At 34.3% G+C, this 20,930-nt stretch overlaps 1 protein-coding gene and 1 long non-coding RNA gene across 3 annotated transcripts; one reads left to right on the forward strand and one right to left on the reverse strand.

The window, feature by feature from the left end:
• The first annotated feature begins 303 nt into the window (after positions 1-303).
• Positions 304-3,517, forward strand: LOC132271752 (uncharacterized). Of its 2 annotated transcripts, XR_009469802.1 has the most exons (3): positions 304-823; positions 905-1,075; positions 1,346-3,517. It is a non-coding gene; the product is annotated as an uncharacterized LOC132271752 (long non-coding RNA). The 2 variants fall into 2 exon arrangements; XR_009469801.1 differs by having other exon boundaries at positions 304-1,075.
• An 11,007-nt stretch (positions 3,518-14,524) lies between these two features.
• On the reverse strand, positions 14,525-15,037 carry LOC132270274 (uncharacterized). The gene has a single exon (XM_059771461.1). It carries the CDS (start codon positions 15,035-15,037, stop codon positions 14,525-14,527), a length of 513 nt encoding a protein of 170 aa, XP_059627444.1.
• Between the last annotated feature and the right edge of the window lie 5,893 nt (positions 15,038-20,930).

The following is a 20,930-nucleotide window of genomic DNA, read 5'->3' on the forward strand; positions in this document are numbered from 1 at the left end:
ATTATCCTGTTAGTAGGGTTTCATTGTTTTTAGTTTCTGCCAGTAAATATGAAACTATTGTAGTGTTTAGATGAATTCTTTTGCTAATATTCTAGCTTTCACAGTAATCTATAATTAGCACCAAGAACACTTTTGCTAATATTTGCTATTGATCTAGTTACTAATGCTTCATGTGTTCTTTGCATGACACTTATTTTTGTTGAGGTGTCTATGGTTGCAACTTATGCACTTAAAAACAACAACACCAACACCACACCCGCCCCCCCCCCCCCCCCCCCCCCCCCCACACACACACACACACACATTCCTTAGCCTGAACCAAAAGGGGAGGTTGAGAGTTTTAGTCCCACTAGGGACATATTGCGGATAATGAGTGTGTTTTTGCTTTAATTTCCAAAAAAAAAAGGATGAGAAAATTATGCACTTCAGAACCATTGTTAGCTTTTCCTTTTTTTTTTAATATTATATTTTCTGGTTGCTTGAAGAATAGGATAACACGTGCAGAATGGTTGGCTAGAATTTTATTATGTTTTTCTATTTCCTTGTGGTTTAATCTATATGTTAGGATGTGAGGCAGTTAAATTACTTTATATTACATATTTTGGAATAATTGCTCCCCAATTCAAATTTTCTTTGAACTTGTTGGGAACCGAGTTTATATCATTTTGAAATTTAATGGAATAGACATCATGTTACCCTGTTAGTAGGGCTTCATTGTTTTTAGTTGTTTTGATCATTTGAGTGGACATCAAACTAAGAAGTTTCTTGATTCATCTCAGTAATTATCCTGTTAGTAGGGCTTCATTGTTTTTAGTTTCTGCCGGTAACATGTCAACTAGCTACTGTTTTATATATTTTTTATATTTGTATTGATACATCATGATACTTTTTTGCCATTTTGTAGACATTTTGTAGCAGCTTAAGCCGTCATAATTGCTGAGAATTCTCAAACTATATGGCAGCAGTTTATCTGCTGGAAAAACCCAGAATTAGCGTGGGACTTTCTGAAGCCGCCATTGAAGCTCAACTGTTTTCGGTTAGGGCTCAGCTATTGAAGTTCTTGTGGGGCGATAAGGTGAGAAAATTTGATCTCCTGCAGTTGATTTTCTTTTTCTTTGTTTGGTGGTTGTGAAATGAAATGGAAATTGTGCAACATGATTTTTATGGTTTTTGTACGCATTCTTTGCATTTTAAGAATTGAAAGAGAGAGGAAAAATAAATCTGGTTTCCCTGAAGTAAGTTAAATACCTTTCTTTCTTGTTTTTGGCTTGGTAGGGGTGGGAAAATTTGGTTAGATTTGTTTCAATATTTTAGGCAAAAATTTGATGAGTCAATTTTTGCTCAGGAAGTGAAGAAGCTGCAGGCCGAGCAGTTTCAAGCCTATTGAACCGGTCATTTTTGAATCTTTCGAAGGGAACACCGTGTTGTGTTGTTGGAGCCTAATGTGTGCCAAAGTAACAAAACTTGCTACATAGCCAATTTGTGGTTCCTTGCCTTGGTATTAGAGTGATTTTAATTCGTGAATTAAGAGGGAGATGTCCTTCATCTTACTGAAATAATAATAGGATAATAGTCCATTTAATTCGTGAATTTTAATTCATGCTTGCTTGAGCATATAAACATGTATATTGTATAAAAAAATGTGTATTAGAGCTGATCTGATTTAGCAGCATGTACAAACCTCATCTTTTATTTTTCCTTAATTGTACAAACCTCTCTTTCCATCTCCCAACGAAACATATTTTCCATACATGTGTTTTTAGCACTAGATAAACAAATGCATGTGGTTGATTATGAATCATAAGGAGCAGCTATTAAAAGCATCTGAACTCAAATGATGCTGGCCAGCTAACAATTGATGTAAACGTCTTTGACTGCAGCATCAAAGGTTAATACTGGTCTCTCTCTCTCTCTCTCTCTCTCTCTCTCTCTCTCTATATATATATATATATATATATATTTGCACATCCATACATATTAAGAGCAAGCTTGTGGAAAGCTCATAGTCCAAAAAACATCTATCCCGAACCAATTGAGTCCTCACCCTTTGAGCCCAAAGGTTATGTTTATGGTTGGGACACCCAACTATAAATTAAAAGGGAGGTATATTTATTTGCCGGTGAAAACTTGAATGATAGGGTGTATACAAAATTGAAGATAATGCATTATATACTAAAATAGCCTTCAAAAAAAAAAAAAAAAAATTCCAATTCATATTTATTAAATATCTTATGATTAAATCATGCATGCGTGACAACCTTTTTCTTTTATCAATTTGACATGGAACTGGCACATAACCCAAACTTCATTCTTCGTTATCAAAGAGAAAATCATGTTGTTAAATATGGTTAAATTTGCACATTATTTTTAACATATAGAAGTCAAATTCAGTAGCATGCTCTATTAATATGTATTTCTTTGCTCATATTATCATCTCTCCATTCACTAACATGCTTATAATGAGATTCGAATTATTTAAAAATAAATAAATAAAAATCCTAAAATCTGAATTAAAAACCTTGATAACATCTTGTAACAAGTCTTTCATTCTTTTATGAAAAATCCAGGGATAAAAACACAATCTCTCACAAAAACACACTCTTTCCCTCTCTTCATGTGATGAGTCCGAATTCATATTCGAAGGGCACATCATTGTCATATTGAGTATTTAGGGACCTCTGGCGAAAAGAAACCGATTGGGCAAAGCTACCCATTTTTGGCTCTCAAACAAGAGAGGCTTCATTACCATCTCTCTAGCACGCCTTTTGACCATTATGTATACACACAGTATCTTTCCTGCACTAAACCCCTCTCTAGCACGCTTCTCCCAGTCTCTATCTCTTACTCTGCATAGCACACTACAGCTGCAAAACAGGGGCTGGCCAGAGAACTTCATTTATACACACATATTATAGATATATATTTTACATCTGTCTACCATTACACACACACACACACACACACACACACACAAGCTTCATTACCATCTCTCTAGCACGCCTTTTGACCATTATATACTCACACAGTATCTTTCCTGCACTAAACCCCTCTCTCTAGCACGCCTCTCCCAGTCTCTATCTCTTACTCTGCATAGACTTTTAGAATACAAACTTTGGACATTTTAAAGGTGTTTGGCCAAAGATCAGGCAACAACAAGGACTCATTGGCTCATTGCTCTGCTTCTCACCATATTCACCTGCTTGTTAGCTGGTATGTGATTTACTGCTTATTTAAGCTGAATGAGTTGCTTGTTCTTTGTTTAACTCTGTTGTACAACTAAGCTTCCTCTTTATATTATATTTTTTTAATTTTGTTGAGTGGAAAAGAAAACGCCTATTTAATTATTCATGGGTTCTTCAGAGAATGCCTTGAATTAATTTTCTTGTATTGTTTATATGCTCTCAAGCCAGTTTTCCAGTTGACAAAGACACAAAAGGAACTATATATATATATATATATATATATATATATATATATATATATATTTATATATATATCTGATTCTCTATCTACACACTCATTAAAATATATGGGCGTGACTAAAATTATAGTCTAAAAGAACTTAGTATATATCAGTGAAAAGAATTACAAGGATAACAGGTTCAATATAAAAAGGCCTTAAGTACATTAAATCTGCCTGAATTTTCTTCTCTTAAGAAACTCCTTTAAACTATCATTTTGACACTTAACCACCTAATCTATTTCATTTGTCGCAAAAAAATCCCACTCTATTAATCATCCATTGAATTACTAATTTGTGTTGTAGTTCGTGGTTTGTATTAACTCTGTGTTGTAGTTCGTGGTTTGTATTGTTGAATGACGTGATGAAATGGAGTATTTTTACTTCAGTATGTTTTGGACCTGATTTGTGTTGGTTTTAAATTGTTTGATTTGTTAATTTCTGGACCTGATTTGTGTTGGTTTTAAATTGTTTTTTTTTATTGGATCATTATTCTTCCCAATCATTTTGTCATATATACATATATATATTCACCCATGTATCTTTTTATGTTCAAGACTTGCTATTTAAAAAAATTAACAAGAAGATCCTCTCTTAAGATGTATATTTTTTAACTGCTGAAGCCTGCTGCCAGCAGTCTGGTCCAGTCCATTTAGGTCGGTCGCTGGGCCGCCAAAGCCTACTTCAACAAGTCTGGTCTAGCCCTTTCAGGCCAGCCACTGGGCCACCACTACAAAGCTTATTGGGCCACCGAAGCCTGCTAAAACAGTCTGGCCCACAATACGGAATAGGCCAGGGCCCAAATTACCCTATAATGGGATCCTGATTGGTCAATTTTATTAGATGTTAATCAACATGGTGTGTTCTGTGATACTGGTATTTGATAGCAGTCACTTATTATGCAATTGAGTGATTCACTTTCCATTGCTTTGTTTGGTCACCAAGAAAATATAGAGCAAAGAAAATAGCCCTATTACATAAAGTTAAACTTGCAAGGGTCTGAGAAGGAATTGGGTTGGGATATGGTAATGAAATTATATTTTAGTCTCTTATTTTTTTATTATTAATTTTTTTTTTTCCTTTCAATTTTCGGTCTTCCTGCACAATGATTGGAGCACTTTAACTATTTAGTATTTACACTCGCTTGTTTATTTGAAAAGTGTGGTGGATTATTTAATATATTAAACCAGCAATTAAATTTGTCCTCCTCTAATGGATTGTTTAATATTTGGATTCCAGTCATATATATTGAGTTGTGTAGCCATTTGATATTGCAGTCAAAAAGATGCCCAACAAGTCATGCAAGAATTGTTTTGGTTTCATTGTGGTTCACAATGTAGAGAACCCTAGAATGTGTGCCTGTGCACCCAGGCCGCAAAGGTCGGAAGCATTTTCTTGCAGCCTATGTGACAGATTATATGGCACACAATCGGCTTTGGTGAATCATCAAGCCTCAAAACACAGAAATGAACCGGAGTGTGCCTCATGCCACATCAAATTCAGAAATGAACCAAAGGTGGTGGAACACCGGGGGAGAGCTCACTGACAGATTAGGATTGTAAGCGGGTAGGAATGGTTGATAGCTTATAGCTGGTGGGTCTAAAGGTGGCTTTGCGGACATCTCAAGCCTTTGGAACACGCAAGAAGAAAGCTCGTTGCTAGTTTTAATTTGCGTTCTTAGTTGATGTTGTTTTGCTGGACTGTTTTAACCTAGTTTCTATTGTTTCCAGTTGTTCTATATGACAGTTTAACTTTTGATTACCTTTGCACTTGGACTGGAACCATAATCTCAGTTGACAAAATGAATTCACTTTCCCCCCAATTCCATTAAAAAAAAAAACTTGCCAAACAATATTAATCATACAATTGCTCAAATAGCTGCTTATGCTTCATAATCAACTGCATGCATCGATTAATTTTAGCCCTAACAGCACAGGTATGGCAAATATATTTTTAAGAGAGAAACAGAGTTCAGTACATTCTGATAAATCATTCAGCTCTAATACACACATATATTTATATATGTATAATATGCTTATATGTAGAGAGAGAAAGAGCGTTGACACTGATTTTCTAGTTACACGACTACGTATTTCAATAAAAACCCTGTATAAATACGAAGTGAGAGTAGAGAGAGCTAGAGAGAATGACTGCAAGAGAGAAATAAGAGTAATCTATGAGAGAAGATAGAGTTAGAGAGACATTCTAAGAGACAGATGATTGTTCTTTTGGGGTTTGAATAGCTTTGTGCATAGTCTGAGGGGTGTAGTCCAGGAAAAATGAGTTTCACGGAATAGTACTTTGGGTAATTGGAGGAAAATGAATAAAATAGTTCGAGTAGCGGTCACATTATCACTTAGAATGTCTATCTGACTCTGTTTGTTCGTAGGTTAGAGAAAAAGGCTGGCATAAAGAGGCTCCTGCAGCTGTTTATTTAGACCGCTGCTATATATCTGCCATAATTTCGTCATTAACTTACAGTGGGGATATATGATGAATTCAGTGCTAAGATTCTTGCCTGCAAAGAGTACAACAAATGAAAGCAAAACTCCGAATTCATTGAACAAGTCAGGCTCATAGTACCGACAAAAGAAAAGATACATAATTGCAGCTATGTAAATTTCTTCTGTTACAGCAATTATCCACATCACCAGATGAAAATTCTCACTGCAGGAATCACTCAATCTAGAAACCACACATGCACAAGACCATCATTCGTGGACGAAATTTTTTTTGGAAAAGAGTTACTAGCAGATCCAGGACATACAAGGGATGAGGGACTAATTCAAAGAAAGAGAAAACATGTGTAGAAATAAAAATAATAATTGATTACTGGAGCTACAGCCTTAAAAACCACTAAACTTATGTTAGGAAGGTGGTTACTCAAGTTGTTCGGTTTTGGCCTCTGCAATGAAATTAGATCCAATCATCAAAACCAGTAACCCAATGCATCGGAAACAGAGATATTATATATAAATTTGGCAAAGCATTTTAATAAAGAATATCTAAGCAACATGCTTTAAAGAACTACTATAACAACCATACAAATAAAAACCTATCCAGGGGAATCAATCAAATTATCACTACTGATCAATTTTGGCATCACAAGTGAACACGACAACTCATTAATCTAGCACTCAATAATAAGTTAAAACATTGATCAGCAAGAGATTTACTTTCAACCAAACTCAGATCCATTATTATGATCAAGCCCTCACAAGTAAATTCAAGACATGCCTGGGAATTTTAAAAAAAAAAAAATTAAAGAACTACATAGGCTTCCTTTATGAATGTCATCCAATTCTTTAGTACATGAAAAGGAATCCACATTTGACCAAAAATAATTATAAACTGGCAACCTCAAGAAATAGAAAACGTCTCAACTCTAAACTACTAAAAAGTCACAAGATCAATAGTGTTCTTTGCAATAGTTATAGATTACTGTGAAAGCTAAAATATTAGCAAAAGAATTCATCTAAATTTTACAATACATTCATATTTTCATCTGGCATTGCTAGTGATAGTAACTAACATTCAGTCTTAACTTGGTACCACATCGACACCTTTATCATATGACCGAACAACATAAGTTAAGGAGATGATAATAGGCTTACTTCAATGTAATAGATTAAGTCTACAAAATGATATCTGGTTTGAAACACCATTTATTATTTGTAAACTACGTGCATTTGGTTATATAGCAGAAAGGTCTTTCATTTGCCAAACGATAAAGAGACCCAGTAATGCATGCCACTCAATAAATAAATAAAAATCAAGTCACGGTTTGTCTCCTTCAAGTAGCCTTCTTATTCTCAACCCTAAAAAATTGAAGTATATAACACTACTTGGAGCTTAAAAATGCCAACTATAAGAATTTTGAGATACTAACTTGAGCACAAAGATTGGAGCTTAAAGTAAGGGATAAGATCAAATCTTCTTTTCTATTTTCAGCTCAAAAGACTAGAACACCTTCTGAAGAGTGAGGAAAGGACTTGGTTGTTTTTTAAGCATTAAACAAATCCATGAACTCACTAAAATTCAAAGAAATGTTATACCAAATGACCATTTCACTATTTGAGTTTATAAATTTTTGAAAGATAGTTTGCATTTCGAAATTTTAGTTTAGGCCTCAGCTAAATTACAGGGGAGGAAGAACCTATATACTTAAATTTGAATGGTCACAAGTACTTAACTTATTTCCTTCTTTTATCTAATTTACCAATAAAGGAAAAGTTCTAAAATTACCATGACCACATAAAGCTCAAATTAGTGGAGTCTGTAATAGTGTTAAGCATACTCATAATGATTTTTTCCATTTGTAGTAAAAGGCTAAAACTCATGCCAAAATGCAATTGCAAAATCCGATAAATGGAGAGTTGCTTATAGTCCAAGAGAGAGAACAAAATTTATTCACCGAAATAAACAATAATTGTTGCATTTTCTGAGTGTCTGCATCAAGTTTACACCAACATAAGAATCACTTAACCAATTTCTAGAAGATAAGAAAAGTATAAATAAAAAAAGCAGAATATCAGTTATTAAGATTAATCACTATCAATCGAATCAGTGCTTTCAAAAATCAACATCAGGTAAGAACACTTACTTTGTGAAACACAACTGATCAGATTACATTGTTATAAGCTGAGTTCACATCAGGGTGTTCATAAGCTGCAATAAGAATCATATAGAGAGGCATTTGACCCGTGCAGACAAACATACCCTGGTAGCTGAAACAGATGAAAAGGAGGTCTGCGTTAGTCCACATGACACCTTTTAAGGCAACTCAACAAGTTCTAATTATTCTTTTATTAGATATAAATCTGGAAAATTCTGCCAAATATGTGCAACAAAACAGGATTTAGAAACCATGCCAAACCAATGGTTATGTTATGACCTGCAGGCCACTAAGCTTCCTTGGTGTATGCTTCGAACTATTATTAAATTATATCCTAACAAAATGTCTATTATCTTCACCATCGAAATAACTTCTGAAAGTCCTTGGCATTATTCCAAAGCATCAAAACACGTGTCGTAAGGTCATGTATGATGAGATAAATGTTGCATTTGTTTATACTACATACATTAAATGAAATATGTCTGCATGATAGTGTAAATTACAATACACATAAAGGAAATCCAGATCAATCATTTTTTCCCCCTCATCTCTCTCTTTCAACTCTTAAAGTTGTGTAAGATGATATAAATTTTCTACTGAGATTGGTAACTACAAATATAACCATATTCACACTAAAACTATAAAAATTGAATGATAAATGTTGCACTTGTTTGAAGAACTTTGCTATCCAACCTATACTATATACATTAAATGAATTATGTGTTGTTTGTATGACAGTGTAAATTACAATAAACATAAAGGAAAACCAGATCGATCATTTTTTTTCCTCAATCTTTCTCTTCCAACTTCTCAAATGCAAAGAGTTTATACAAAAACCATGCTCAATCTCTGTCTTTCAACTCTTCAAATGAAGTGTTCAAAAACCATAAACATGATCTAGCACAATTTCCATTTCATTTCAAAACAACCAAACAGAGAAATAGAAAATCATGTGCACGTAATCAAAATTTCTAACCTTATTGCCCGCAGGAAATCAGTTGGCCCAAATCAAACACATGCATTGATTGATTACTTCAATAGCTGAGCCCCAATCGAACATAATTCAGCTTCAATAGCTGCTTTAGATTCCCATTTGAGCTCCAATAGCTGCTTATTCTTCATAATCAACTACATGCATTGATTAATTTTAACCCTAACAGCACAGGTATGGCAAATATATTTTTAAGAGAGAAACAGAGTTCAGTACATGCTGATAAATCATTCAGCTCTAATACACACATATATTTATATATGTATAATATGCTTACATGTAGAGAGAGAGAGAGAGTTGACACTGATTTTCTAGTTACAGGACTATGTATTTCAATGAAAACTCTGTATAAATACGAAGTGAGAGAAGAGAGAGCTAGAGAGTATGATTGCAAGAGAGAAATAAAAGTAATCTATGAGAGAAGATAGAGTCAGAGAGACATTCTAAGAGATAGATGATTGTTCTTTTTGGGTTTGAATAGCTTTGTGCATAGTGAGAGGGGTGTAGTACAAGAATAGTACTTTGGGTAATTGGGGGAAAATTAATAAAATAGTTTGAGTGGCGATCACATTATCTCTTAAAATGTCTCTCTTACTCTGTTTGTTCGTAGGTTAGGGAAAAAGGCTGGCATAAAGGGGCTCCTGCAGCTGTTTATTTAGACTGTTGCTATACATCCGCCATCATTTTCTCATTCACTTGCAGTGAGGATATATGATAAATTCAGTGCTAAGATTCTTGCCTGCAAAGAGAACAACAAATGAAGCAAAACTTAGAATTCATTGAACAAGTCAGGCTCATAGTGCCGACAAAAGAAAAGAAACATAATTGCAGCTATGTAAATTTCTTCTGTTACAGCAATTATCTACATCACCGGATGAAAATTCTCACTGCAAGAATCACTCAATCTAGAAACCACACATGCACAAGACCATCATTCATGCACCAAAAAGTTATTGGAAAAGAGTTACTAGCAGATCCAGGACATACAAGGGATGACGGACTAATTCAAAGAAAGAGTAAACATGTGTAAGAAATAATAATAATAATTGATGACTGGAGCTACAGCCTCAAAAACCATTAAACATATGTTAGGAAGGTGATTACTCAAGTTGTTCGGTTTTGGCCTCTACAATGAAATTAGATCCAATCATCAAAACTAGCAACCAGCAACCCAATGCATCGGAAACAGAGATATTGTATATAAATTTGGCAAAGCATTTTAATAAAGAATATCTAAGTAACATGCTTTAAAGAACTACTTTAACAGCCATACAAATAAAAACCTATCCAGGGGAATCAATCAAATTATCTACTACCGATCAGTTTTGGCATCACAAGTGAACGCGACAACTCATTAATCTAGCACTCAATAAAAAGTTAAACATTGATCAACAATAGATTTACTTTCAACCAAACTCTGATCATTTAATATGATCAAGCCCTCAAGAGTAACTTCAAGACATGCCAGGGAATTTTAAAAATAAAAAATATAAAACTCAAAGAACTACATAGGCTTCCTTTATGAATGTCATCCAATTCTTTAGTACATGAAAGGGAATCCCCATTTAACCGAACCTAATTATAAACAGGCAACCTCAGGAAATTGCCATACCATGTAACTAGCAATCAAGCAAAACTACTTAGCGCAACCTAGCAAATCAAATATAAAAAATGTGGTCTTAATTCTTGGCTGAAGGACTACAAACAACACTTTGGATTGCATTGCAAGGACTCTTTAATCATCAAGAATTATGATACAATGTTATTTCCAACCCTCATTTTAAGGAATATGATTCATGATGCTAACAGAAAAAAAAGACAGTAACTTTCTTCTAAAGAAAAAGACAATTCTTATAAGGGAATAGACAAAAACTTTATTATAAGAAAAAATGAATTGTAATACCATAAAAATTGATAGAAACCCACAATAACATTCAATTATATGTCTTACAAACTTGAGGGTGGCATAAAAATAGAGTTTTTCACCACATAAAAATGATAAACAAAAAAAAAACTAAATAAATTAGATTGACCAAAAGACACCCGAAACAAATTAAGTCTATACCGAATTTCCCAACACGGTTGGGACAATTCAAATTGAGGGCGGCATATGGTTATGTGAAGGATCAAGGATGTAATGCGGTCCAAAGCTTCCGTTCTCTATGTTGAAGATACCCATGTCGCAGCGCCCTGAAGGATGGAAATGAAAGTCAATAAAATCATCTGTATAGTATATAGAATTCGGTTGGCATCCGGGCCATTTGGAAGCTGAAACACAAATGGAATGGCTATCTCCCAAAAACAGGGTGTCCCGACCAAATTCTTCACTTCAACCAGCATATGTGAACCTTGCTCAAATTGCTCTAAGAGCGACTTGAAAACCTTAAACCCTGAAGTTGCATGATGTGAATCATCTCCAAGTTTTAAAAACCTTTGTACAAGAAGAAAATCCCCACTTGATGATTCGACAAGATACAAATGTTCAGAATACAAAATATTCTGCAGTACAATTACCTCCACTTGTGGAGCCTTACTCTCCCCAGCCCTTCTATTAACATCAATCATTAGGACTCTACCAATAACAACTGCAAAAATCCGGCCTTTATAATATATGACATCAAAGATGGGCTTAAATCTCTTTTTATCTATGCAAGTCCAAGCTTTATCGCCTGCTCAAATAAATACCATGTTATTGCAACCACCGTAGGTGGCAGCAACAATATAGTCATTAGGAGACGAAGCAGGGTCAGCTGACAATATAGCCTTTGTAACTTCAAACTCAACCTCAGTAGGAGTTGATTCAGTTTCGTATCAGAGACCATCATCATTGACGTTTTGACGAGGATGTTCTAATTCAGTGCGGTCCATAATTGGAGGAAGCTCAATGGTAGTGCTAAAGTACGGATTCATTAGAAGGATTCTTGCATAGTAAACAGCTAACCGTGTGGGGAACCAGAAAACCTCTTTTTGTAAGGTACCCCTAACTGAAAATCATATAGCTTATTATGAGTGATGCTGTATAGACTACGTCTTTTGTCGCTATTATCTTTTGAAGGCACCGTCAAGAATGAAACTTGCCTGAAAAACTTATTTTGAATGAATTTAAATTTTTTCTCCATTGCCACAGACTGCCATGGTTTGCAAACCGCACCAAATCGAACAAATTCAGAAAGCGAAACCAACTTGTCCAGAATCATATCCAATAACTTCTTTGAAAGCCATGCCCAATCTGACTCCTCCATTGAACACATTAATTTCCCTAATACAACTGCAATGTCAACAAATCAAAGAATCTAAATAATCACAATAACTTACATTATATCTACAATAATCAAATAATTGGCAAAAAATCAAACAGGATTTATAATTTTAATAACTTGCATTATATCTACAATACTCAAATAATCACCATAACTTACATTTTATCTACAATACTCAAATAATTGGCAAAAATTCAAACAGGATTTATAATTTTAAACTAAATAATCACAAAAACAACAACAAAAACAAAAACAAAAACAAAAAAAAAAAACAAAAACTTAACAAACTTAGGATATAGTATGAATAAGTTAGTGGTGTAATGCCTCTTTCATCATAACAAACTCGTTACTAACAAATCTGAAAAAACTAATCTTTCAATATTAAAATCTGATTGAGCCACAACCAAATTCTAGTCACATCCCGTCCCAACCCATAAAAACAATATCAATAATTCAGAGAGTGTCTTTCTAATCTTTCCTTAAATAGAAAGACACTCTCTGAAGTCTGAACAACGTACGACGGCTTAGATTTAGGGATTAAGGATGATGTATAATCTCCAAACACTTCAATACCCAAACAAAAACAAAAACAAAAAAGCATTTTCAAAGTTAGGCTTAATTTAACCAAAATAAATAAATAAATAAATATAAAAAATATAAGGAAAATAGTGTTTCTTGATTGATCCAAACACGGAAGTTCTATATAGTGAAGTCATTAAACATAAACAAAATTCATATAAAATTCGAGATTTGAAACGAAGATTGGACCTGAGTGAAGGCTTTGGAGTAAAGATTGTTGGAATGGGCATTGATTCCAACTATGCTCCACATGTTCGACGATTTGCTCAACAGAACGACAATATTTATAATCAAAACGATCGAAATGAACATAGAGATCTTTTTGTAACTAAAACGAGAAGAAGACGACGAAGAGGCCATGGAAGGAAGGGGCTTAGGGTTCAATTGCTTGTTTGGTCTCTTCTAACCGATCGGCCCGCCATGGACGACTGTGTGAGTTTGAGGAGAGAGATGAAGGGCAAGGTGGGGGTGCGTATTCAGCCCCTCATTGCTGTGAATTATGATGCCACTAAAGTGTGCCAACCTTTGGTAGTCAACTGGGTTGTTTTTGGTAATTGGTAGTTTTGTTGGGATTGCTTTTGATACTGTTTGTTTACTGGTTGAAATATCCATGCCAGCTTGGATAGTTTGATCCAAGCATGGGACAAACGGTTGACAAATAGGAGTAAAATAATTAAGATAAAATAATAATAATTTGAAAGAAAAAAAATGATATAATTAAATATTAGAATGCTATACATCGTAAACCACTATGTAAGTAATATTTTTAAATTTTTTTTTTTTACATCAATTGCATTTAAAATGATAAATAATATATATAGCATATTATGTACAATAAATTATTTTTAATTACTGAATTATATTTCATAATCTTTAATTTGGTAAGTGAGCATATATCCCACCATCTCTAACCATCTCTAATTTAATAATTAAAAATAAAATATCCATTTGTTATTGGTATTACATGAACAATCATGAAGAAAAAGAAGATACGGAAGTTATGATGGGGAGGTTGGATGTTAGGATCTCATTTTTGTGTGGGAATTCCATTGGTGAATGGTGTAGCAATCTAGCAAGTACTGTTTGATACAGTGAAGGAACAACATATATGTATGGGCTGTGCCACATTAATTACCTTTCTTGGCAACTCTTATCACTTGCTATGGATCAAATTGGCAGAGAACAATCCTTCAGTAGAATAGAATACAACTAACTTCCTACCAGTCATCAACCTCTAACTCATACCTCATTATATAAGATAATTTGATTATCAAGCATTGTTCAAGTGTTTCCATCCCCTGATTTTAAGGAATATTATTCATGATGCTGACAGACAGACAAAAAAAAAAAAAGAAAAAAAAAAAAAGAAAAGACAAAGTACTTCTGGGTTAACAATATAAATAAATAATTCGATGATAAATAAATTTCGAGAGCCAACTACAAATGATATTTTTATTTAGAAGTCTCAGAACCACGATCTTACATTTTAATATAAATTTATAATAGACTTGTGTAAAAAATAGATTTGTTTCAGCACAGAACAATGAAAAACAAAAAAATTAAAAACAAAAGAAACTATAGATCGGACCAAAAGGACACTCAAGAAATTACTTTCGTAGTCACTTTCCTAACACAGTTGGCACTATCCAAATTGAAGGTGGCATATGGTTATGTGAATGATCAAGGTTGTAATGCGTCCCAAAGCTTCCATTCTCTATGTTGAAGATACCAATGTCGCGGCGCCCCAATAGGGGATAGAATAGAATGTCAATATTATCATCGGTGTAGTATATGGAATTCGGTTGGCATCTGGACCATTTGGGAGCTGAAACACAAATTGAATGGTTATCTCCCAAAAACAGAGTGTCTCCACCCAAGTTCTTCAGGCTCTTCCCTCTAAGCTGCATAGGTGAACCCTGCTCAAATTGCTCTAAGAGCAACTTGAAAACCTCAAACCCTGATGTTGCATGTTGTGAATCATCTCCAACTTTGTAAGACCTTTGTACAAAAAGTAAATCCCCACTAGATGATTCGACAAGATATGTCGGATCACCATACACATTAGTCCGGAGTTCAATTACCTCCACTTGTGGAGCCTTACTCTCCTCCGCCCTTTTATTAAGGTCAATCATTATGACTCTATAACTATTATCAACTGCAAAAATCTGGCCTTTATAATATGTGACATCATAGAGGGGCTTAAATCTCTTTTTATCTATGTAAGTCCAAGCTTTATCTCCTGCCCGAATAAATGCGAGGTTACAACAATCACCATAGATAGCGACAACAATATAGTCATTAGGCGACGAAGCAGGGTCGGCTTACAATATAGCCTTTGTAACTTCAAACTCAACCTCAAGAGGCCTAACATTAATGTGATTAGGATGAGGTTCCACTTCTGAGAGGTTCATAATTGGAGGAAGCTCAATGATAGCGCTAGAGAACGGATTCGTTAGAGTTACGCCTAAGGATTCTTCCACAGTAAACAACCAACCATATGAGGAACCACAAAACCTCTTTTTGTAGGTACCCGTAACTGAAAATCATATAGCTTATTATCAGTGATGCTATATAGACTACGTCTTTCGTCACTATTATCTTCCGTAGGCACCATTAAAAATGGAACTTGTCTAGACAACTTATTTTGAACGAATTTAAGTTTGTTCTCCATTGCCACAGACTACCATGGTTTGCAAAACGCTTTTTATTAGAAAAAGTATTTGAATGACATAAAATAGTAGGCTTTTCTCTTATTTTGTTTAGTTGAATAAAAAAATAAATTTTTTTTTTTTTTTTTGAGGGGAAAGAGTTTTGCACAATTTAACTATGCTATATATATGCAAAAGAAATAAAATGTAGTTGCATTCATAATTATGTCACGTAAGCAGAACGTACCTTGAATCCACAAGGAAGAAAAAAAAAAAAGAAGTCAGCAGAGAAATCTGATAATATATTAATAATTGAATGAATGATCTTAACTGTAGTACATGTAATTATAATAAAGGAAATTCTAAAACAGGAAGGAAACTAGCAGCGTAAGGAAACTGCTCAAAAATAAACTTGCTCAGAGTATTCTGTAAAATAAGGAAAGAAACCTAATTATTAAAATAAGAAAAGAAACTAAATTACTAAAAATTTTAGTGGTTTAGAAGTTAAATAAAAAATAATTTTAAATTAAGACTTATTACCTTATTGGTCTTAATGAAAAGTCTGAACCATGAACGCCCATGGGATTAGTCCAAATAATGGGCTTCAGTAAGCTGAATGGAGGGCCCAAAGGCATAGTCCCGACTCCAGAGCTTTGATAGGACTTTGAATATGGGCTAACATTGGACTTCGTAGATAACATTGCTAAGAAGGTATTAAGTAAATCAGGTGTACCGTGCCTCGATTTCATTGAATCTAGGTCAAAGAAATCCTTCCAATCGGAGCTTTGACAAGGAACTATTAGTTTCACAGTTCTATACTGTTGTCAATACCATAAGACACGGGTATATCTAGGGGGTGGACTGGAGCCCATCCCAAAATAATTTATTATTAGTATTAACCTACTAAAAAAAATATTAACCTATCACATTGACAATTCCTAAATCCGCCCTCGCCGTTATTGACATGGCATCGAACTATGTAAACAGTAGCAATAACATAAACATTCTTCAACCAAATGGACAATTTGGAACTCGTTACCTAGTAAGGATAACAAACAACTTCCAGCTCCCCAAATTGATACGAAAAGTTATTATTTTTGCTTTTACTTTCATTTCCTAGATTAATTGATTCTTTAACAGAGAGGCAAAGATCATGGTAAAGCCTGGCATATATCCCTGTTTTATTTGAATGATATTTGGTCTGGTTTGGTGGAAAATAAAAATAAGGGAACAAAGGAAAACAGAAAATTTCTAGGTCTCAAGATGTCTGTTGTCTGTCATTTTTAGCTTTCAAAATTCTTAAACTTCACTGTACAATATTACTTTGGGATGTGAAACAATGAAAGCAGGTCTCCTTTGTAGAAGTTACTCAAAACACATTGTATCACAAAACAATTTCATAGGCACAATGTTCACACTCATATACCATGAATCACAACAAAATCATGTATAAGAAAAGACATGTCTCAAGTCTCGAGAGGCATTGACATCCATTTTAAGATCTGAAAATCAATTTAGTAATTAAGAAATTCGATTTAGTTGATCCTCATCAAGCTAAATTGAAATGAAATTATCACAGTAGCTTACTTTTTCAGAGTAGATGGTTGCTAACATGGTAATTAGCTTGAATCCACAAGAAAGAAAAAAAAGAAGTTGCAGAGAAATCTGATAATATATTAATAATGGAATGAATGATCTACTTTGCAGTATACGTATTTATAATAAAGGAAATTCTAAAACCTTAAGGAAATTAGCAGTGCAACGAAACTGCTCAAAAATAAACATATTCTGTAAAATAAGAAAATAAATCTAATTATTAAAATAAGGAAAGAAACCTAATTACTAAAAAATTTAGTAGTTTAGAAGTTAAATAAAAATTAATTTTAAATTAGGACTTATTGCCTTATGGTCTTAATGAAAAGTCTGGAACCTTGAACGCCCATGGGATTAGTCCAAATAATGGGCTTCAGTAAGCTGAATGGAGGGCCCAAAGCTATAGTCCTGACTCTTGAGCCTGATAGGAGGGCCCAAAGGCATAGTCCTGACTCCTGATAGGACTTTCAATATGGGCTAACATTGGACTTCGTAGACAACATTGATAAGAAGGTATTGAGTGAGCTCGGCACACTGTGTCCCGATTTCATTCTATTAATAGTATATTTAAGACGGTATTGTGTATCTTGTATATATATAACTTTGCTTTATCTTAAATTCATTACAGTTCTCATTGTTTTTGCATACTCGTACTTACCTTGATCAGAAGTAGACACTTAAAAAATATAGCGACTTTGTCAACAAAGAGTTTATACTGTTTTCAATAAAAGAACTTCGATGGTCAATTCCTTCAATGGTTGAGGTCCTGAAACTAGGTCAAAGAAAGATCTTTTTCTGTTCTTCCAAGCGGGGCTTTGACAAGGAACTATTAGTTTCACCATTCTACTTATTATGACAATTATGATTACATTGATTAAGAGAATGAGCATACTACACTCAACACCTTATTTTCTGTAATTTTTCAATTGTCCGATTATGTAGGGGCATCCCCTTTATAAGTGTTCAATTATCCTAGTATGTAAGGGCATCCAAGGGTGGCAAATAGACAATTTTAGCCTTGGGATATGCCACCATTTTCACACTTGTTTTTATTTATTTATTTTTTTATTTTTATCTCTTCCGGAAAGTAAAGTATTTGTATATACGTTGAATGTACAGATGGGCCGAAGCCCCAAAATAAAGCCCAAGAGACACCTTTGAGCACCAAACCAGCCCATACCCAAAGGTAAAGCAAAAAACAAAAACTTGCCCTAATCGTTGAGTAAATATGCCAACCACAATCCGGTGAGTGAAGATGGGACTAAACTTGCCCTAACATTGTTCAATGTTCTTAGAAATACATCTTTGGTGCAATGAATGTATAATAAAGATAATGTTCTTATTTAGATTTTTTCATTGTACATAGTTAAAAATGTCATTTTACAGGCAATTAACAATCTAACTTTTAATAATTTAGGGGATTAGCTGCTTCAATAGGTAGCTAATCATGCAAAAGAACACTTTTTCAGCTTACACGTTGCCACTAAGCATATTTGGACTCTTGTTTTTGGCTCAATGGATGAGGACTTAATTGGTTTGGGATAGATGTTTTTTGGACTATGAGCATTCCATAAGCTTGCTCTTCCGGGTAAATGAATAATAAAACTAGAATTTACAACACACAGCCTCAGTACTAAGAAAACATGTCAATTCATTCATATATATGGATGTGCGCACACACACACACACACACATACACACACACATATATATAGAACACTTATTAGCTGGCCAGCATTTACCTTTGATGCTGCAGACAAAGACTCATTCTACCCATTTATCCTCTAATAGCTTAAAGCAATTACTGGATATGACCGACTACAGTGATCCAATATGACACAGTAAATTACTGAATATGACCGACTACAGTGATCCTTTACATGGTGAGGACTCTTATTTCCAACCATAAAGATAACCTAGGACTATTTATTTGTTTGGTTGTTTTGAAATAAAATGGAAATATGTCCTAGATCATGTTTATGATTTTTGTTTGAATCCTTTTCATTTGAAGAGTTAAAAGAGAAACATTAAGCATGGTTTTTGTATGAACTCTTTGCATTTGAAGAATTTTTTTTTTTTTTTTTTTTTTTAAAGTTAAATTCAATTAATAAGAAACGGAATAGTATAAGACTAGCAATAGCTAACCAATGGACCACGGAGGCCCGGAGATACAACATACAACGGCCCACAATACAAGGATCAGGAATGGAGCCCAAAATGAGGAACCCCACAATTCTAATGAAGACGAGAAATGCATTTTGGGAAGGGATAATTGGCTGCAAGAAGGGAACTAGATATCAGTTTATGGCATTAACCGCGTTGACCGACGTTGACTTTTTCGGCCGAGGATGCATTTTGCCTACTTTTGAGGTAAGGGTCTTCTAATGTTTCGATATTTGTCTCTTAATTGAGTAATTCTATCTCTACTGTAAGTATATTTTGAAGATTTCTAAATTTTGAAATGAAATTGTTGCCTTGTGTATGTTAATAATGTGTTAAGTGCCTCAAACATAAATTGCTTTCAATTATGTGTTAAAAGCATGCTTAACTTTGTTTTATGGAAGTTGTGTTAATGTATAGTTGATAACATGATGTTGGCATGTATGTGACCCTTTACTGAGCATGTTTATGGCTAATTCTTGTGAATGCCTTATTTGAAATATTAATGTGAAAGATGTTCGTGTTATAGTGGAATTATGAAGTATGCCATGTTTATATATTAATGTTGTTTCATGAATGAAGGTGTTGCATTGCATGTCATGGCAAGAAAAAGGGGTTTTGAAAAGGTTTCTGAAAAGGGGAGTTTTATAAAAAGGAAAAGTTTTATTCGAAAGGTGAAGTTTTCCTAAATTAAACCGAATTTCGCAAGTTCGGGGCTAGCTTGACCTAGAGGGAACGTGACCGGGTGTAAGGCGTGAAAAAGTTGATACTAGGCCCTTTAACTGTTGTTAGGCATTGCCAGAATTGGAACTAGGGATAGCTATCAATCTTACCTTAGTAATGTCAATTAGCGGTTTTCGAAAAGTGAAAAGTGGATCGTTAGACACCAAGTACGGGGCAAGGTACATTACATTTCATATCATGCATGTCATTCGTTGGAATGTGGTTGTTGGTTCGTTTATGTTATAGTATGATTTGAATTCCCATTGCATGACCCCAACTTCTTTTCCATCCCATACATGTTACGTGGCTCAAGAGAGTCCATAGCTAATGCCTTAGGCGACTTCTACTGAGCCGTTGTGCTCACCTCTTATTTTATTACATTTTTCAGGTCACAGAAAGGAAGTGACGGACGACGCTCCTCCATAAGTTTGAATGGGGTTAGTGGATTGTTTTGACATCTTTTATATTAGTGATCTCTCTATATATATATATTTGTAACGACCCAAACCGGGGGCTCGAATTGCTAACCGGGTCCTTACCCATACCCAAAGTCGTCTAAGGGATATATATATATAGAGAGAGAAAGAGAGAGAGAGAGAGAAAAAAAGAGAGAGAGCACTTGTTAACTGGCCAGCATTTACCCTTGATGCTACAGACAAAGACTCATTTTACCTATTTATCCTCTAACAACTTAAAGCAATTACTGAATGTGATCGACTGTAGTGATCCATTATAACATAGTAAATTACTGAATGTGACCGACTGCAATGATCCTTTACGTGGTGAGGCCTCTTGTTTCCAACTATAAAGATAACCTAGGACTATTTATTTGTTTGGTTGTTTTGAAATGAAATGGAAATTTATGTTAAATCATGTTTATGGTTTTTGTTTGAACCCTTTT

This window comes from Cornus florida, unplaced genomic scaffold, assembly GCF_030987335.1.
Source record: "Cornus florida cultivar Cherokee Brave unplaced genomic scaffold, ASM3098733v1 CherokeeBrave_3.0.0_Hap2_Chr08, whole genome shotgun sequence".
Taxonomy (NCBI): Eukaryota; Viridiplantae; Streptophyta; class Magnoliopsida; order Cornales; family Cornaceae; genus Cornus; species Cornus florida.